The sequence below is a fragment of the Ruditapes philippinarum genome, unplaced genomic scaffold, assembly GCF_026571515.1.
Source record: "Ruditapes philippinarum isolate M1 unplaced genomic scaffold, ASM2657151v2 ctg603_1_1_1_1, whole genome shotgun sequence".
In the NCBI taxonomy this organism is placed as follows: domain Eukaryota; kingdom Metazoa; phylum Mollusca; class Bivalvia; order Venerida; family Veneridae; genus Ruditapes; species Ruditapes philippinarum.
The window spans coordinates 17092-39136 of NW_026866219.1; the positions used below are offsets into that span (position 1 = coordinate 17092).

General features: G+C 30.9%; 1 protein-coding gene across 1 annotated transcript; it reads left to right on the forward strand.

The window, feature by feature from the left end:
* The first annotated feature begins 6880 nt into the window (after positions 1–6880).
* LOC132731767 (uncharacterized) lies at positions 6881–9998 on the forward strand. The gene is made up of 4 exons (XM_060718019.1): positions 6881–7012; positions 7360–7475; positions 9399–9488; positions 9741–9998. The coding sequence occupies exons 1-4, from the start codon at positions 6881–6883 to the stop codon at positions 9862–9864; spliced, it is 462 nt and encodes a 153-aa protein (XP_060574002.1). The 3' UTR covers positions 9865–9998.
* The last annotated feature ends 12047 nt before the right edge of the window (positions 9999–22045 follow it).

Genomic DNA, 22045 nt, shown 5'->3' on the forward strand with positions numbered 1-22045 from the left:
CTACAATCACTTTATATCTGACATTTGTTATCTCCTTTGGATGATAAAAACTTATTTACACAAGCTATTTGCACAAGACAATTTGTATTACTCTTCACAAATACATTCTGATTTGCCTTTATGAATTTAACCTGCTTTGAATACATTAACTTAAGCTGTAATTGAGAATTGATCGGCAAATGCATGAATTTAATTTTAATATACTAGCTGCTGTAATTTAGTCATTCAAAGCTGTACTTGATTCATGTTTCATGTATGCTAATCTTATAGTGTCATAATAGTTTTAAGAAAAAGTGTATTCAAGAATGGTTACTTTGTATGACAATTTTTTATTTATACTAAAACTGACTAATCTAAAACATCCAATACAATAAAAACAATACAATAAAAATCAACAATTGTAACAAAGTGACACCTTGTCCAAGTACATTGATACTCAACACATTATACTTAACAAAATAAAATAAGGGTTTCAATTTAAGAAATAATCTTTTTTCCATATATATCCACCTTGATCTTGATTTAATTTAAGCCAGACAGCGCTGTATCTTAATTGTTTCTGACATATTTATACTTTTCCATTTCAACATTACACTTTGGTACAGTTTTGAGTGCTTATAACTTTCCTTCCCTTGGTATTGTTTTTTTGTAGATACAGTCAAAATATGGTCGCAAATTCAAATTTGAGCATAATATATTATCTTTAATTGAATAAAAAAAACTTGACCTCTTTTTGAAATAAATTTAAATGAAACTTGGCAGTAGTATAGAGTAATCATTAAATTATTACCTTTTTGTTTTTATCTGCAGAAGATTTAAGAATGAAGTCACTAGATTTTTAATATTTTAAAACAAAACAAAATTTATGAGAAATTTCCTAAGTGTTGATATCTAGGATGTTGGGTTTTATGAAATCATTTTACTTCCTCTTTCTCTTTCAATCTTAAGAAGATATCTCTGTTTTTCAATATTGTTATACCTGACAGTGGTTATCTTCCTTAAGTTTGATGATGAAAACTGATTGCACAATTCTTCTTCTGATCTTCCTTTATTAACTCAACATACATTGAATCTATTAACATTAGCTGTAATTGAGAATTGATCAGCATACATGTATGTGATTTTGGTATACTGTTGTAATTAAGTCACTCAAAGCTGTACTAGAATCAAGCTTCATGTATGTTTATCAAAAAGTGTCATAATAATTTTGAAAAAAGTTAATTCAACTACCGTTACTTGTATTAGATTTTCGTTTCATTCATACTAAAACTGACTAACATAGAACACCCAATATAATAAAAACATTTCAATAAAAATCAACAATTTCAACAAGGTGACACCTTGTCAAGGCAAGGTTCATTGATAATCAACACATAATGCTTATCAAAATAAAAACAAGGGTGTCAATTGAAAAATCTTTTTATATATAACCACCTTATCCTTAAATTAATTATAGCCAGACAGTGCAGTCTCAAACTGTTCATTAGTTTTCTGAGATATTTATACTTTTCCATTTCAACATTACACTTTGGTACAGTTTTGAGTTCTTAATACTTTCCTTCTATTGATATTGTTTCTTGTTGATGCAGTCAGAATATGGTCACAAATTCTGAATTTGACCATAATATTTTATCTTTAATTAAATAAAAATAAAAACTTGACCTCTTTTTGTGAAACGTGTCAGTAGTATAGAATAATCATAAAAATTTTACCTTTTTGTTTATATCTTCTGTAGAAGATTTAAGATCAGGAAGTCACTAGATTTTCAATATTTGAAAACTTTTAAAACACTTCATGAATTTTCCAGTTGCTAACAACAATTAAACTTATAAATTTTTGGGTTTGCTGGCTTTATTTTTTATCTCTAAAGAAGATTACTCTCTTGAGCAGGTATTTCATATCTGAATCTTATCTCCCTTTGATGATGAAAACTGATTGACATAAGATATTAACACAAGACAACTTGTATTATTTGTCGCAATTAAATAATGATCTGCCTTTATTAATTTAACATGCTTTGAATTTGTTAACTTTAGCTGTTATTGAGATATGATTAGAAAAAACATGCATGTGAATTTGGTATACAGCTGTAATCTAGTGACTCAAAATTGTACTAGATTCATGCTTCATGTATGTTAGTTAATCCAAAAGTTTCGAAACATTTTGAAGGAAAGGTTTATTCAACAACGGTTACTTAATTTTGTATGACAATTTCTTTTAATTCATAAAAACATACTAACATACTTACTTAAATACAATAAAAACAAACAATTTCAACAAGGTGTCATGGTACATTGATAAGTAACAGATAAGCTGCATTCTGTTTTTACAGATTATGCTGGACTGTGTCGCACTCTGACAGAGAAAGAAAGGCAGTTAACAGAGCTAAGGGAAAGAACTGATGAGAAAATAGAACATCTGAAAAGAGAACATGCTCAGGAAAAGTTACGACTGGAACAAGATAGGACCATAGCGGTACAAGAGAAAGTTTTAGCCAAGTAAGTGTATATAACCTCTGTATACAAAACAACCCTCTCTTTGAAGATAAAAATTTTGATTGTAAATAGATGTTAGTCCCTAGAGGTTTAAATTAGTGTTAAGTGGAACTCTGCTTGATTTGTTTAATTTTTAGGTAAACATGTATAAATAATGTATCAATGGGGTTTATTGAGTCCCTGCCAGTCATCAAAAACTTTCAGTTGACATAATTATGACCTTTTAATACTGATACCCAACAAATAAAAAATATTATCAGAAAGAATAATGATGACATTCTTTTGGAGAAAAGTTATTTTGTATATTTTGCCCAGGTTGATAATAACATATATGAATAGTGTTTTATAAGAAATGTTTCATCATGTATTTTCTGTATATTTGAGAAAGGAGATAGACAATATAAATGAGCAATTAAAACAGAAGGAGATACAGCTGAATACATTTGGTAAAACTTTACAAGAGTTGGAATCTGTAACAAGGCAAGTAATATTTCTGTCAACTCTTTTAGCTTGATTACAAGGAATAGTGGAAGCTGTAATAAGGCCAGTAATATTTCTGTCAACTCTTTATATATTCAGCTTGGTTACAAGGAATAGTGGAAGCTGCCTCCTCAATCTGTTATCTGTTTCTTTTTGAACTTACACAATTCCTTGTTAAGGTTTTGCATAAACATTTTATTTACACAAATATTACTTGAAATATTGTGTTACATTTTGTTTCATATTTGAAGAAAACTTGAAAAAGGCCATAACTCTAGTGTGAAATATTACTGATGAAATTTTACTGAATTATTACGTGTACATGTTTGAGGTTGCTTAAATATCTTGATGTTTTGTCTTGTGTATTTAAGAATTCCTACATGATTTTGTTTTACTACAGTTTTGATCTACAACTTGTTAAGGGTGCTGATTGTGAAACCATTATTGTCAAATTTTTATTTTTGTCTTATTGACTGTTGGTGGTTGGTGTCAGGAATGGTGTCTACTAAAAGTCTTTAATCTTTTATAATGTATAATGCTTGAAAATTTGACATAAGACCTAAATTGAATCTCTTTGATTTTGAAAGATTCTAAGAATTAATAAAGTAAAATAAACAGAACACTGCTTTAAATATACCTTATTAAACAAAAGTAAGTTTTGTTAATATAATATCATTTTTCGCACTTTACAGAGAGAAGAGACATCTTGAAGCTCATGTTCAGAAATTAGAATCCTCAACCGGGGATTCAAAGGTGCTACTTGATGGTCAGAGAAAAGAGTTGATGGCCCTAAATGAAGCCCTCGCCAAACTCCAGGAGAGAAACACTCGTCTAGAAGCCGAGAACCACACTGTTCCACTGTTCATGCTGATCTGAAGGCTCAAAAGGAAACTGGGAACCGCGAGGCTCGGGAATTAAATATTGCAATAAATGAATTAAAATCTCAACATGAAAATGAACGACACTTCCGTAATGATAATCTTTCACAAGTATGTTGATTACCTCATATAAAACTGTCTGTAAATTTATATTTCATTTATTTAAAGAATGTGTTAAGCATTCAAGTGTATTTTGTGAAAATCTGTGACTATTTCTAAATAGTATTCTAAGTTTTATGTTAAGCAAGTTGACATAACTTAAAACTGATCAACACAATATTATTATGTGTTCTATCTATGCACTTATAAATAAGTTTATACATTTGTGTACAAAAATCTGCTTCTGTTTAAATAATATATTTTAATGCTTCCTTGAATAGAAAGCTGTAAGAAAATTAAAATCATATTGAATCTTATTTCTTGACTAACCAGTAGCGATGTCATGTTAAGAAATAGGACTGTTGCTTCATTTAGGTACAACAAGCAAAACCTCAAGGTAACTGCTTCAGGTAGAAAATTTTATCCTTTTTTTTGCTTACCTATGTTGTTTGAACTTCATTGCATTGAAAACTGGTCATTATTATATAAATTTGTGTTCCTTTAATCTGATTTTCATCATCATAATCGGGGGCGTCCGTGGCCGAGTGGTTAAAGTCTATGACTTCAAGCCACTTGCCCCTCACCGCTGCGGGTTCGAATCCCTTCATGTGAGGAAGCTATCCAGCTTGCTTACGGAATGTCGGTGATTCTACTCAGGTGCTCGTTTGTGCCTGAAAGAATGCACGGAAGGGCATCTGAGGTCTTCCTCCACCAGTAAAGCTTGAACGTCCACATTTGACCTAAACTGTGTCGGGGTGACGTAAAACTCAATTAAACAAACAAACAAACATTATAATCGTTTAATTCAGACTCAAACAAGATTGCGGTCATTGGAAGCAAGCCTGGCTGCGGCAGCTAGTGACAGAGATTCCATGCAGGTAAAGTGTCGTCTGCTAGAAAACATTGTAGAAGAACTGCAGTCTAAGTTATCAGACGAGAGTACTGGACGAAGACTGGCGGAACAATCTGTAGGAACACTCCGGTTACAGCTAGAGGATATGAAAAATGACAAGGTATGTACATTATGTGATATATTGAAATCTAGGTACTTTCTTTTTCTAACCCCTAGTTTTGTCAGCAACGAAATGTACAAATGTGACAAGCTACCTGATTATGGTCTGCACTGTTTTCTATTTGTCCATTCTTATTTTGATATTTTACCTAAAATTCATGAATGATTTTGTCCAGATTAAAGATATTAGATATTAAGCCTTGGTAGGGTTGAAAAATAAATCTTTGGTAGGGTTAAATAACAGATTTTGGAGATGAGGAACAGATTTTATTCATTGAAAATTTGTATTTCTTTGGGTAATTATTCCTTCAATTATTATTTATAGAACGTAATTGAAGCTCGCTTTGTTGAGATGAGGAACCAGGTTATGAAGGCAGAGGAGAAGTTGAGGATAGAAGAGGAGAAATGTGTGGCTACATCAGCACAACTTCAGGAACTAAACGCTATCTCTAATACCAACAAATCAACGGTTAAAGCCAAGTCAGAACAAGTAGAAATTTTACAGGTTCATATTTCAAGATGTTCAGAACTGTTCACTCTTTAGGGGAGAAGATGTGTATACGGCTGGATAGCTTAGTGGGTAGTGCCGCGGGACGGTGTTCAGAGGATCCGGCAAGCTGCACATTATTCTCCCCCAGTGACCTATTTTGGGCCATGACTGGATATAGTTTTGAGTTTAAAATTAACTATGCCCTGTAACTGTGACTGAATAAATCTTTGAGCCTTAAAACTCAGTAAAATTTGAGGACGAATTTCATTTGCATTTGATGATTAGATGATTCTGAAGTGTTCACTATTTTGGGCAGAAAGATATGTAAGTGGCTTCAAAGCTCAGTCCGTAGAGGTGCGGTACGGTAATCTTAAGCTCCCTGCATCAAGTCCCGGTTAGGCTGCACATCTTCGCCCCTAAATAGTGATCAATTCTGCACTGTGGCAAACTCCTCCAATCCGCTTTATATTCATCCTCGAATTTCTAAGTGTTACAGAGCAATGTGAAATTCTGAGGTATATGTAGTCACGGTGCCAAACACTGACCACCAATACTGTATGGTCAAAGTATAAATGAACCACTGAATAAGTCAAAAAGATACAGATTTCTGGCATAACCCATAGAAACCATATTTACTAAAGTGCAAATGCCTGAGATTGTTTGTCTGGCATGATTGTAAAAACTGAGGTCCAGCATGCAAATTACGTCTAAAAAATATCAGTAATTAGTTGATAGGATGTATAGGTGATGAATTGGAAATAATATAGGATGGTGACTTGTATATCGGACCTTAAAGAAATATATCACATATAAAATAACATGACAATTACACAAGATAACAAATACTAAGAAAAAATGTAACATAAGATGATACTTAATATAGAATCATATATCAAATACATGACACATGTTCATTTTAAATAATTTTTGACAGTTACAATTCATCTGTATGTCGCATTATTTACATAGAATACAAAAAGAGTTTCCTCCTCAGAATACCCTTGCTTAAACCCATAGTTAAATGTTTAACTTGATATTTATACATTTCAGAAGGAGATAAGTAATTTAAAACAGATTATAGAAACACAGATACAGAATCTTAATGGTAAAATCAAGAAGTCAGCTCTAGAATATAAACAACAAATTAAGTACCTAAGGTTGGAAGTAGCGATGTGGTTAAGTTGAGGATTTTAGATCGGAGCCTAAAGGTCAAAACCATCTTCCTTTTCTTTCCTTTTATGACATCATTACTGGCTAGTTTCAGTCAGTTCAAAATTTTACAGATTTCTATATCAAAATTTAAAAAAGTATAGTTACAAACAGTAAAGAGTTTGGTCACGGTACATTGATGTGCATGCTGGCCTGGCTCTTTGTCGATGACAAAGGCTATTCACTTTCATTTATTCTAAATATGTGTACTTACACCATGTATTTTATATATTACAGTGAAAACATTGAAGAAGAGAAAGATAAACTTCAGTTATTAAATCAACAATTATCTACAGATCTTGACTCATGCAGGAAACATATTGCCAGCAAAAATAAAGAAAATCTTAAGGTAATGATAAGTAACTGATTTTAAAATGTTTTCACAGCTATCAATGTTCACCTCCTGTCCTACTGCAAATATATCTTGACTATTAGCGAATTAGTTAATAATTTTATCATTGTCTGGTACAAAATTGATTAAACCCAAGCGAGGTTTAATGTTGTGAATTACTTCCCTCATGAGCTTGGTGTTCTGATTGTGCCATAAGTTGTTCAACTATTCACCACCCACTGATTTATATAAGCTTCAGTATTTTTTACAATTGAGATAAAAAAAACTTATGTTCAAAAACTATCGAATATGAGTTATTGCCTTTTGTAATGTTATTATCAATGTTATACTGTTTGTTACTATAGCTACAGGAAGAGATATTGGTGCTAGAGGATAATGTTAGAGAATGTAAGGTGAAACAGAAACATGCTGAGGATACATTAACGATAGAGGCAGATAAACAAATGGAGCTACATGCTAGGTACAGTCTTTTATTTCTTTGCTGTTCCTCTTACAACATGTCTACATGTATAAATATTTCATCTGACTTCATTGTCGTCTTTTTATGTTTAAAAGCTTTCCATGTAACATTAATGTCTGTTTTGTGTTTTATTATCAAAAAGCCAACACTGTGACTTGCTTCATTTCTAAAATGCATGTACAATTTTTTTGGTGTGTTTTATTTCTTTATAATTTTCACTTAATGGCGACTAAGGCCAAAATTTAATCATTTTGGTTAAATTATTTTTGACAATTGATGTAATTGGCCTCCTTGTGTTTCCTCAGTTATCATGTCTCTTATGTTGATAGTTTTCCTGTAATTTAGAATACCCGCTGGCTCTGATAATTGTAAGAATTTTGTCAATAAAACTATTTTTAAGATGGCAAATATAATGATTGCCATATTTGTGGAGGCTCCATGCATTTGATTTTAATGCACATTTTGAAATCATTTCTTGTTACTACAAATATATAGCTTGAAAGTCATATTTTGTTATATATCTAGCTTGGAAATGGTAGGAAAATGGTAAGCAATTAGCAACTGGGAATATCTGCCACTGCATTTTCTTTTTTTTTATAAATACAACAACTTGTTAGCTTTTCCAAGAGAATGGGTGTAATCAAATACAGTTTTTAGAACTTAGGTTTCTCATGATTTTAATTTAGTACGCAAGAAATAATCTTTCATGCTGACTGATAAATTGAATTGAATAACTATAATATAACCACGAAAAGATTAATGTTACTTTCTATTTACAAAATTTGTCTAATGTTAGAAGTGAAAATGGTATAAAAATCTTAGTTTTTAATGATATTTAGAAAAATTGACAAGAAATTAGCTGTTGTTTTACTACATGTATAATACAGGCTTCAGCTTGAAGAGAAGAGGTGAGGATTTAGAAATGTGGTGCTCAAATATAAAACATCACAAAGTTTTTTTACTGATTGAAGTCATACACATTAAACTAACCTGCACTTGTGTGGAACTTTCTTGTTTTTTGTTGACTCAATTTTTGGGTGTTCATATTTTTATAGAAAAAAAGTTCATTTTAGACAAAAATACACACCATTGCATTCATTATTATATATATTATATTATATAGAGTGTGGCTAAGATTGAAGTGTTACCAGTATTTTTTCTGTGTGTATATTATACATTTACAGGTATTAAAAGATTATGACAGAGAAAACTGATTTTGAAAAGATGGGTATAATTATGGATTCAAACCTGTACAAACTTTATAATTTATTCTGAACACAGTGTGCACTCACATGTCCGGATCATTGTGCCTGAAATAATGTTCAATACATTGCAGCCCTTCCTTGACCAGTAAAGAATGAAAACCTTTATACAACTGTGATAGAGGAAGTGTTACCTGAAACCTGAACCAAATATTTTACTTTTTTCAAAGGTTTTATAGCAATTTGTAAAGCTGTTCTGTAATTTTAGCTATAACTATAGTCATATTTTATGGACTAGGGATTTAGTTACTATGGTTGATCTTACAATTCCTTTCAATTTCTTATAATATCTAGCATCTTGTAATTAAAAAAGTCTTAAAATAACAATTGACTATTTCAAAATTTAAAGGAGCACTTTAACAATATTTAAACATATTTTTGAAAACCAGTTTTCAGTCCTGCAAAAAATATAACAAGAAATTCATGAAATAAATAGAAAATTTGTTTGTTTGGCATATCAAATAATATTTAGCTCACAAACACCAATATTAATATTTCATTTTTGGATATGCCACTTTATTAAATAATGCATCTGGTGTTCTAAACTTTGTTTTTCTTTATGCAAAACAAACAAAAATGTATATCTGTAGAATTTAATGTCATTTATTTTAATTATATACCTGTTAAAACATAATATTCAAAATATGTTTCACATGAACAGGTTTGAAGCACAGGAGGAAGAATTGAAAAGATTACGTAATTTTCTAGCTAGGAAAGTAGAACAGTCGGGTGACTCGGATAAAACCATGTGGTAAGTTACCTTGTGATTTGTATTTTAGTATTATACATTCAATTACATGATCATTTGTTTCTTAACGTGATACAAAATAGGAACATACACAGTATAAAACAATTGCAATATATATTCCATGGTCAGATTGAAGGTTTTTATATACTGAAATTTCAGAAACATTTACTGTTAAATGTATAGGTTACCATCGTTATTGTTAGATGTATTGGTAACCATTATTATTGTTAAATGTATGGGTAACCATTATTTCAGGCAGGAGATGAATCGAGTAATTCAAGATCTGAGTCGTCAAATGACTACACATCTAGACTCAACAAGGGTGGAGACAAAGAGAAGAGTCCCGAGTCCCTTGTATCTAGGTTACGTAAACAGGTAGCTGAAGTTCAGGTGAACTAAGTACAGAGAAATCCCTACATCAGATCACTAAGACGTCGTTGGTGGCGCTAGAAGAGATTGTCAAAGGTTACGTAAACAGTTACATCATTATCGGAGACGTGATCCACCTTCCGGAGAAAAGTAAGTAAAATATCTTGTCTACATAATATAAATTAAAACCTATGTTAAAATGAGGCTTTAAAATGCCTGCTTTATCAATTCTCCTCTTTGTAATATTAACTAAATCAACGTTAATATGAGGATTTAAAAATGTTTGCAATATAAATTTAAAGAGGAATATCTGTCTCTGTCTTTGAAAATTGTTTTTAACACTTTGGCTGACTTTCATCTACTTATTTTTATTTTTACTACTCTGGAGAAATCCTTGCATATCTAAAATAAGAGACCTTCTTTGCAGAGTGGTTTAAACATATAAGATATTTTAGGGGCAGACACCTGCCTTATCATTTTTTTAGGTTTAAATACCTTATGGAAGGTTGGTAGTTTCTATACTTTAAGTAATTCATATATTGACTCTGAAGTCTTCTCTCATCCATAAAGCTGGAAACTTACCATAATAGTGTATTAGTGTCAGTTTGACCTTAAAATAAAAATATTATTATATGAAATATTTCATTTCTTGGTTATGTTTATTAAGTTTAGAGAGTACACCAATTATGCCAGTTGTGAACAGGTAACAGAATAAATCACCTTGTTGTTAACATTTGTCTTATATTATATACCTGATGCAATAAACTAAAACATGACACAGTAGTTAAAGCATGGTCCTGTTTTATTAAAAGTTGATATTTAACAAAAAAAAACTCTAATTAAAAGTTGATAGTTTACATTAAAAAAATGCCTATTTAATCACATTTATAGCACATTTAATTGTAATGTTAATATGTAAAGCTAGTAATATGTAATTTAGACAGTTTTTGATGTATTTAATTTCTATAATTAATAACCTTTTGAGAGTAATTGATGGCACTAAGTTTTGTGTGGCCAGGAACATTTAGGAATTTCTTATTATCCATTATATACTGAACGCCACTTGTTTTCACTTTTAATGACATATTAATATTCACATGTTACATTGTTCATGTTATTTATTAAATGTAACTTAAACCCTAATCGTTATTATATAAAACTTAAAACTCACAATACTCACTTCGTAACAGATACTTTAACTTTTGTATTATTATAAGAAGTAAGTGAATAATATATTTATCTTAAAAAAGATACTTATAATGTTCTCTTTCATGAATTTGTTTTTAAAGATAAGTATATTTTTACAAAAATTACTTTGTTATGTAAAAATCACTTTGTTTCTTACGTTAATTATTTGTTAGTGAAAGTCAGTATATTTTATGAAAATAACTTTGTTATGTAAAAATCAGTATATTTTATTTAAATGACTTATTTATGTAAAAATCAGAATATTTATTTGAAATTTTCTTTAAGTTTATTATATCATAATTCTCAGCCATTATAGATTTGTGATGACTGAAACCCTGAAATCGTGCTACAAATTAATAAAAAATTCATTTTGAGTTAAAATATGTGTAACAGTTGCTTTGTTTTTCTTCTTCTTCTTTTTACAAGCTAGCCGAATCAACACATGTTTAAGTGATTTTTTTTTATATATTCACTAGAAATTATAGAATAAATTAAAATTATAATTAATTCTAAAAAAACATCTTTTATTTTCCACAGAAAACACAAAAACAGAATGGAATCAATAAATGCTATAATAGCCAGGTCACAGTCCCAGGCGCAAGCTCTTCTGTCTTCAGGCGGTTACTTTGATGACAGTATGGTCAGCCCTAGAGTCCGCACACACCAGGCCAGTACCAGAGTTGGATTTCACAGTCCACGTCATGCAGACTCCCCGGACAATTCCTACTGCGAAGATTTGTCAGTTGCTAGTTTACCACCAATGCATTATGGGCTTCCGTCTTCAAAATCATAGTAAAGCTTATGCATTTTGAACTGTATAGTAGCATATAGCTAGTACATACTGAATTGTACAGTAGAGTATAGCTAGTGCATACATGAACTGCACAGTATAGTATAGTAACTGTACAGTAATATGGTCATTAAGTTTAGTTAATGGATATTGAAATGTCTTGATTAATAAGTTATTTAGTTGGTGCATATAATACACAAGTATTACAGTTCAGTGTGTTTAATTAATTTTAGGCAAGACAAATACTGTGTACATTACCATTGTAGTTTTTCACAATTCATACAGTATAGACTTATCTCTATGGAATATTGTAAAAGTATAGCCTATACATACTGAACTGTCTTAAAACATTGTATCAAATCTTTCTATGCATTATTTATACGTTAGCTGATGATAAATTAGTATGATATTTTCAGAGAATATAACTGCCAGTATTTTATTTCGATATTGTCAGTAAGTATGATATTATATAGTTTAATAGTAACAGTAACTAGAAAAACATACCGAATATATAAATGATTATAACTTGTTATATGTTTTATATAATTATTTACTGTAGAAATTAGTCACAAACATTCCGTCCTTGATGCTTTACATGACTTAATTTTCATAATCATTAAATTATAATCAAAACCACAATACCAGGAGAAATTTATAGATTTAGTGATATATTGACTGTATTTTATGTTTGTTACCATGGCAATGTATTATTCCTATGATATGTTAGTTGTAGTTGTCCGTCCATGATATTAACTTTTATCTACATAATCATACATGTCTATATTATTGTATTTATCACAAATCTTGTATGTATAGATGATATTTGTTTTCATTGATGTGATATAGTTTATATCTCACTGAGGCTAGAAAATATTAAAATATTCTCAAATGATAAAAGTTATAGGGAGTATAAAGGGAGATGCAATATGAAAATGTGAAAACCAAACACATTTTTCTATTCATGCTATTATTTTGGCAACAAGTGTTCAATACACTTAACATGTATATTAAAAATGTAATTGCAAAAGGGTCATCATAATTATAGTTTTATTGCATTTCAACTGTTGGCCCTCCCTTTGATACCAGATTGAAATATTATTATTTTAACGAGGTACCTCTATGTTTGAGTTTACAAAACAGTTAAGTATTATTTTGAATAATAAAGGAATTTGAATTATAAATATTTATAAAGTTAGAAAACAGATGAATAATATTATAATAATAAAAGGAAGAAAACAATATAGAATTTAACCAAGCACTGCATAAATCACCTAACAATATCAAAACTCTTATTTTTAAAAGATTTAGGCCTACTCTTATATTTTTTATCATACGATATGATGTTATCTGCAATATTTGACTGTCTGAAGATTTACAGAGAAAATATCTGGGCATTTTTTGCAATATATTGAAATAAAGCAGTAATAAATATGTGTTCATTACCATTCAAGTCATTGTTATCATTCATTATCGGCAGCAATCAGGCTCATTCTAGTTGTACATTCCTGGGTCTGTCACAATCACAAACTTTTCCATGATGATTTGGTTCAAAATGATTATGTTCTAAATGATAATGTATAATTTGCATTAGTTTTTCACAGCCTTTACTCAATTACTTCCATGCTTTTATTTTTGGGGGGGGGGGGGGGGGGTGGGGTTGGGCGGGGGTTTAGTTTAGATTTCGAAAATTTGGCATTTACTTGCAGAAAACCAAAAAACAAAGTCTTATTTAAAAATAACTCGTAAGGAAATGGCCAACATGTTGATGACTTGTATAAAATTGTAATCAGACATAAAACCAAACAAACATTGTTATTACATTAGAATCTTTTTAATCTGAGCATATAAATCCAGCTAATTTGATGTATTATATGTATTTTTTATGTCTACACGTTTCTGTGATACATGTTTTAAGCACACACCAAAAATGCATTTGGATTATTTTAAAGATATGTTTTAAAACATATTTATTTTATTTTAATTGTATTATATTGTGATATATTTGTTATCTGTGAATTTGAATCTATTTTGTCTATTCATTTATAAACATTCAAGATGTTTATTGAATCAATATGTAGCCTTTTAAAAATTTCAAATTTTAAAAATAAAAAAATATTTTCAAGACCCCTGAAAAATTTTCTTTTTTTCAGGGGTTTTATCCCCAAAATATAATCCCTTAAAATTGGAAAGTTTTATAAATAAGTAAGTTAAAAAAAGCATTTTTTTTTAAAGTATTATTTTAAATTTTCATTTCTTTAAAATTTAAAGGGATGTACTGAAATTTAGAAATTTTATTTATTCTATAAATTTTCTTACCCAAAAATTTTCAATAAAAACGAATGCATATTTTAAAAAGTTTAAATTATTGCGAAAAAACTTTCCCATTTTTTAAACTTTATTCGGGATGTTTGAACTTGTTTTTTAAAGTTTTATCTTATTAAATTTAAAAGGGTCGTCACCCCTTTAAAATATTAATACGGGTTTTTTTAAGCTCCCAAATTTGCCGTGGGGAAAATAAGTCTATCCGGGTTCTTTGATCATTATTCAAGACTTTATTGTTAATTCCTCTTGTATCAAGGAGTGAGAAAAGTTGAGGACACTGTCTTCTTCATTAATCTTGTTTAAAAAGCTTGGTCATATTGAAATTCAAAAATTCAACATGCAAAAAATGTAATTGTAACATTTGTCATACAAAAGTTTTAGTAGGGTATAAGCATGTTGTAATTTGAGAACAGAATGATGTTGTATAGATGTTTTCTTCTTTTTAATGTTAGTATAAATGTTTTTTTTTTCGATTTTTTAAACTTAGTTCAACAGGGAAGTACAACAGTATAGTGGTTTGACTAGTAGAATCAAAATGAAATTTTTATTGTAATTTTGCTCGTCTGCTACTACATGAAGTAACAATTGTGGAAAACTCTTAAATTTGTCAAAGAAAATGTTACAGAATCCCAGTAAGTAAGCAAAGTTTACTTTAAGCCCTATTTAGATTGTATGGTAAAATGGTAACTTTATTTAAAACTTGTGCTTCACTCAAAACCATAATTTCTGAAACTCTCGTAGTAAGATTTAGTAACTCACAAATGAAAGCATTCTTTCTTACAGATTATATAAACCAATATCTATGTGATGTAACATTATTAATTATTTATATACAAATTACAATATCAGCATTCAACTGACTCAAATTCTTGCCAGTATGGTAGTTCTGTTAGTTGTTGTATGTATGTTGCTGGTTGTCTATTTTTCACATTGAAGATTTCAGCAAATTCTGAATCATTACATTTTCAAACGTATTTCCATATAATATAACAAATGGATTTTATAATATTTGTACCAATATATATGTTGCTGTTTGTCTATTTTCACATTTTAAATTACATCAAAATTCTGAACCATTCCATTTCTCAAAATCTATTTCCATATAGTATAACAAATGGATTTTATAATATTTGTAAAAGTTTATATGTTGCTCTTTGTCTATTTTCACATTTAAAATTATAGCAAAATGCTTAATCATTCCATTTTCATTTATTGCAAAACTCTTTTCCATATAGTAGATGTCAATTGTATTTTATAATAAATGTACCAGTATTTAACTGTAATTCTATTATGCGAAGCTGAATAAAGCATTAACTGAAAGAAATCTGTGTTGATATATTGTGATGTGGCCCAAAACTGAAAACAGAAATCTACTTATTTGTCATTTAGCGACAGTCGAGCTTTACTGGTGGAAGAAGACCAAATGCAGTGACCCTTCTGTGCATTATTTCAGGCACAAAAGGATATTTACTAAGATTTTATGATAGGCCACTAAAGATCTTCAGTGACATGCCAAACAATTTGAATAGCAGTGTCAAACTAATTAAACAAGCCCTGTATCAAAGTTTTGGGGTCAAAGGTCAAGATTGCAACAATGAATATTGTTTGTACCTTTATATTAAGAAAGACCTGGCATACTGCTTCCAATATTTTAACGATCTCATATGGTAAGCAAGAAAATCATTGTGGGATCAATAAGTAATAGATGAAGAAAATATTTCTTGTAGTTCTTCCAATCTTAGTATAACAAATCAGGAAAGATGATTTTGGCTAACGTTGGGTGTAACAAACTTGAAGAAAGCAATACCAGGGGATGAAATCATATCACTTAATGGGGCTAAGAGGTGCATATACTCCAGTAATTTGAACCCATTTAGCCGCCACTTATGATCCTGCAGGGTTAAACATTGGCCGCAATTCTGATTCCCAAACCCATTAAGGCAAATTCTCAGCCACACAGGACACAAACATTTTCATTATAATGGTACTAGTGTTGTTGACAACTGAATGGTTGCTGACAACTCTGTTAATTTTATGTTACACTTTCATAATGATCATAATCTTTTTTACATAGTGACCATGCAAGATCTAGAATAAACACAGTACGTGTGTCTCTTCTTTGGACGTATATTATTACCTGTATCATACTACTTGAGAATGGCATCTTAATACAAGAGTCCCCATCTAACTGACCCCTTCTACTAAACAAAAATCTACTAATGCCAATTAAAGCTCCCACGGTTAAACGTTTAAACGGATTCGTTTCGATTTTCATTCCTAAACGTTTACGATATCTTTTACCGTTTAATCGAAATAACCATATTGTCTTACGGAATATCTTAATCATTGCCTGTAATCACGGCTTTTATCAATTCCAATTGGTTTATTCCAAAGTAAAAATGAAAAATGGGTGTTTTACAACCCTCCGAACAGCATCACCGTTCAATAATCGCTTGTGGCATAATATATTTTTGGTAAAGTTGATTTTCCTTTGATCTTTCAAAAGAGCGAAATTGGGACACAATGCAGAAAATGTGTGCCGACACAATCGTGATGAGCCCTGGACATTATTTATTTGTATATGTATTAAAAATAGAAAGGATGTCATCATTTGCCGACTCGAATACATGGTGTAGTATAGTACATAGAAGTACCACCGTTTAAACGGTATCGTTTCGGTTCTTAGCAATCGTGTAAACGTTTACAGAAAATTGTAAACGTGGGAGCCTTAATGCCAATGTGCCAATGCCAATGTGCTTGGCAAAACAGATGAAATACTGATTCCATCAACAGAACAAAACCTTTATTTCATGTGAACAAAATTGGAACAAAATAAAATAACAGGCATCTTTTCCATATTGCAATTTATGCTTAATGGAAGTTTCATTGTATTAGATGGAGATATTCCTTGTAATTTAAATCTGATTAAATAATCATCAAAGGAACCAATTATTTCGTACTAACCATTGTTCATGTACGAACTAACATGGTACGAATGCCTATCAGTTGTCCCCCTTTCAGTAACCAGCCATTTGCAATGTGCTTTTTACCGTTTTAGAATTTTCATACAAAAAACATGCGAATAAAGGCTCAAAAAGGTAAGTTTAAACACTAATAACGTAAATAATTATTATTAAGGTTTTCCTAATTATGTGTCACCAATCACTGATTGGTGTATTTTACGAATCTTAAGAGATTTTATTTGTGTCATGTATATTCGCGATTTTATTGAATTTGAACTCGAACTGGTAAAAGGTCAACTCGGCCCTATACCAACTCGGCACGGGTCAACTCGGTACAGGTCAACTCAGCGCTGTATTAAAAACCTAGTTCATAACAATTTTAAGGAGTAAATTACTATAAAAGTATTCAGATATATGATCACTAAAAAATAGAAAATGAAAAAGTTGGCAGTGAATTGTATACATGTACGTATTCACGGTAATAGGACATTTCGGACCATGGACGTTTCGGACCAGACATTTCGGACCAGATTTTGGGACACTTCGGACCATTTTTAGGGACATTTCGGACCAGATTTTTGGACATTTCGGACCATGTGTTGGACATTTCGGATCATGCGTTAGACACTTCGGACCATTGTTTTGGACATTTCGGACCATGCGTTGGACATTTGGGATCATGTGTTAGACACTTCGGACCATTATTTTGGACGTTTCGGACCAGAATAAATATTTTTTATATGTTATGCATCAATTATTCTATAAACTAAAGTGTAACTTTAGAATATATGAGACACCATAGAACGATTTACACCTATCCCGATTTAGATATAATATATTTTACACTATAAATGAAGAAAATTATAAAAAAAAACACAAACAAACAACGTTTTAATGACACGTTTGCAAAAAAAAATATCAATTTTTTTTACAATTATAATCAGTTTGGTTATTGTTAATTTAAACTGTACTTTAATTGCATTCCAATCAAATCCAATCAATTTAAATATTTGTTGTCAAATTAGGTGAAAATTGCATACATATGCTTCTTTAATTGAGTGAAACTTGTGAAAAACTGCATTGACAAGGATGTCGTTGTTCTTTAATACCCGCTAGAACACGATTTAATTTGGTTAAAATTGACTTTAAATAGGTATATTCTGCGTGTGTATGTGTGTGTACTTATTGAACATATTATCAAATAGTTGATGAAACAGGTATGTATATCAATTTCAATTCCCTTAGATAAATTAAACATAGCGTATCATTATCTCTATATTTTGTATGAATATATCCTACGCTTACCAATATAGTTCTAAAGGTATTCTATTATTTTTTTTTTTAAATTCAATATTAAAAAATTGTCAATTGGTAATATAAGCTTGTCAGAAAATGTGAAAATCTCGTCGGACAGGTCATTACTGCATGCATTTTGAATATCATAAAATATAACAATGACAAATATTTGTTGCATTTATAATTAGAAAATATATTAAATACATCCTGAAATAACAAATAATTACATATAAAAAGGAATATATGTGCTGGTCCGAAGTGTCTCCATCATGGTCCGAAATGACCATCACATGGTCCGAAATGTCCCAAAATCTGGTCCGAAATGACCAAAAAATCTGGTCCGAAGTGTCTGGTCCGAAACGTCCGTGGTCCGAAATGTCCGAAATTCGTATTCACGAATTCGAAAACCTAGCTAAACGCCGTTTTCCGGTACTTTCTGTACATAGCTCTGGGGAATTCACATAATGGAGTGTAATAGCGAACTCAATGTTTTCTGCCTTATTTAAATTAAATTGAAATAAAACAGTTATCTCTTTTATAAGAAAATAATTAAATATCATTGTATGAATATTATCATACAAAAAATAAAGTAAATGCACAAGTTTACACAGAAAATAACCTTATTTTAATATGGAAGATTCCACTGCGTCTGTTTGAATTTTATTGATTTTCATTATAAATGATTTATTTTTTTGAATAATTTGCAATAGATATTAAAGGAATATTGATAATTTTCAAAAACATCATTTTTTTCACCTTAAACGGTTAAAAAATGATAGAAAATAGAAATATCACGTAACTGTGTTATGTACTTCATTTGGTGTAATTCCCCAGAGCTAACACGGTAATGTACCGGAAAACAGTGTTTAGCTAGGTTTTCGAAAAGGTCAATTGTTTGAAACTTTGTTTGTTTAGGAGAGATATCAATGCCATATGTTAAATATTGATCCATAAATAACTTTTTTAGATTGAATTTTATGACAAATATAATTGTAATAATACTTATAAAGATTAATAAAAGTAACCATGATTACCAGTAGTAGTTATATATTATTATGGGCCGAGTTGACCCGTGCCGAGTTGGAATAGGGCCGAGCTGACTTGGGGACTGAGTACGTTTTAGGGCCAAGCTGACCCTGGTTCACTCGAACTAGATGCATGTAAACTAAGTAATGTGTTATACTTAAGGCCTGTAATTATTAAACATTTCAGTTATGACATTAGTCCTATAAATATGACAGTCTTTTGAGATATTTGTACTTGGCAAAGCAACGTCATATCCAAAGATCATTTTGGGTTGCAATTCCAAAATACTCGCATGTGTTACTAAATTGTTTGAATGTTTTAACTATTTAAATAAAATATTATTTGCCCTAAAAAGGCTCCTATACTATAGTATATATACATATCAAAATAATTATTAGGTAACAAAAACACATACAGTACACTACAGTAAAAACTTACTAAATAGAACATATTTGGGACTGGACTATATTTTGGGATAAGTGAGGATTTTAAGTGAGGATTTAACATCTACATTTACATGTTACTCCCGAACTATCAATTCTGACTATGACTATGAGTTCTAGGGAAGTAGGAATTAAGATGATATTGGGTACGGGACTGGGAGATCAGGAAGTTCAGATTTCTAGTTGGGGTCAGATGGTTATGGTCAACATATACAAGTTTTTATTGGATTTTATAGAATACTACAAGAGAGGACTTGAGTCTGTGGCTTTCTAGGGAAGACATGGACATTCTAAATTTATAAACTGGTAGGGTAATTTTTTATGCTTTCTGAAGTTTGACTTTTTAGCTCACCTGTCACAAAGTGACAGGGTGAGCTTTTGTGATCGCTTTTCGCTCGTCGTCCGGCCGGCGTCCGGCCGTAAACTTTTACTTTAAATGACATCTCCTCATAAACCACTAAGCCAATTTCATCCAAACTTCACAGGAATGTTCCTTTGGTGGTCACCTTTGAAAATTGTTCAAAGAATTTAATTCCATGCAGAACTCTGGTTGCCATGGCAACCAAAAGAAAAAACTTTAAATATATTCTTCTAAAAAACACAAAGAGCTAGAGCTTAGATATTTGGCATGAAACATCTTCTAATGGGTGTCTACCAAGTTTATTCAAATAAAAGCCCTGGGGTCAAAATTGGCCCGCCCCAGGGGGTCATTGATTTTCCCTATATGCATATAGTAAAAACTTAAAAAATCTTCTTTTAAAGAACACAAAGAGCTAAAGCTAAGGTATTTAGCATGAAACATGTTCTAATGGATGTCTACCAAGTTTGTTCAAATAAGAGCCCTGGGGTCAAAATTGGCCCGCCCCGGGGGTCATTGATTTTCCTTATTTGTATATAGTAAAAACTTAAAAAATCTTCTTTTAAAAATCTCAAATAGCAAGAGCTTTGATATTAAGCATGAAACATCATCTAGTGGATGTCTACCAAGTTTGTTAAAAAAAAACAAAGCTCTGGGGTCAAAACTTGCCCCGCCCTGGGGTCATTGTTTTTCCCTATATGTGTATTGTAAAAACTTAAAAAATCTTCTTTGAAAAAACTCAAATAGCTAGAGTTTAGATATTAAGCACGAAGCATCTTCTAGTGAGTGTCTACAAAGTTTGTTCAAATAAAAGCCCTGGGGTCAAAATTGGCACCACCTCAGGGGACATTGATTTTCCTTATATGTGTATAGCAAAAACATAAAAATCTTCTTTGAAAAAAAAACAAATAGCTAGAGTTTAGATATTAAGCTTGAAACATCTTCTAGTAAGTGTCTACAAAGTTTGTTCAAATAAAAGCCCTGGGGTCAAAATTGGCCCCACCCCGGGGGTCATTGATTTTCCTTATATGTGTATAGCAAAAACTTAAAAATCTTCTTCGAAAAATCCGAATAGCCAGAGTTCAGACAATTATAAAGCATGAAACATTTTCTAGTAAGTGTCTACAAAGATTGTTCAAATAAAAGCCCTTGGGTCCAAACTGGCCATGCCCCAGGTGTGTCATTGTTTTTAACTATATGTGTAAAGAAAAAACTTGACCAGCTAGACCTTAGATGTTTAGCATGAAACATCTTCTAATGGGTGTCTACCAAGTTTGTTCAAAGAAAAGCCCTGGGGTTTAAACTGGCCCCGCTACGGGGGCCTATATACAGGTGAGCGACTTCAGGGCCATCATGGCCCTCTTGTTTATTTTGATTTTTATGTATGCTGCTGTAATAAACAATAATGAATTACTGGTTTTCAGGTAACTATTAGAGGAAAGTGAAAGCCAGAAATGAGGATTTATCTACAATAAAGGACGAACTTCATACTTCATTTCAGTGTTGTACATTTTGTGGTCCTTGGGGAACACTGATGCCATCACTAATAAGTATTGAGAATTAAATACCGCTCAAGCAGGTGCTAGGGGGCGTGAGGGATGTTGCACTTATTCATTATTCTTCATGTACAGACTCAATCAAATAGAGTCTGCAATTTTCATTTAATTTTTTTGTGATTAATGCTTCCAAAGATATCACTTTGTTTCCAGATAAGTAACAAGAATGTCTAGATAGCAATAAAGGTCAAGTACTTATTACCATGGACATGGTACAGAAACTTACACAAGAATCTGACAAGACGAAGA

What these genes read in the sequence shown, in the direction of transcription:
- LOC132731767 (XM_060718019.1), top strand. Translation starts at nt 6,881, where the DNA reads ATGTATTTTATATATTACAGTGAAAACATTGAAGAAGAGAAAGATAAA. An exon ending in CAAATGGAGCTACATGCTAG is followed by an intron (nt 7,476 to 9,398) that starts GTACAGTCTTTT and finishes TCACATGAACAG; the next exon opens with GTTTGAAGCACAGGAGGAAG. An exon ending in GACTCGGATAAAACCATGTG is followed by an intron (nt 9,489 to 9,740) that starts GTAAGTTACCTT and finishes CCATTATTTCAG; the next exon opens with GCAGGAGATGAATCGAGTAA.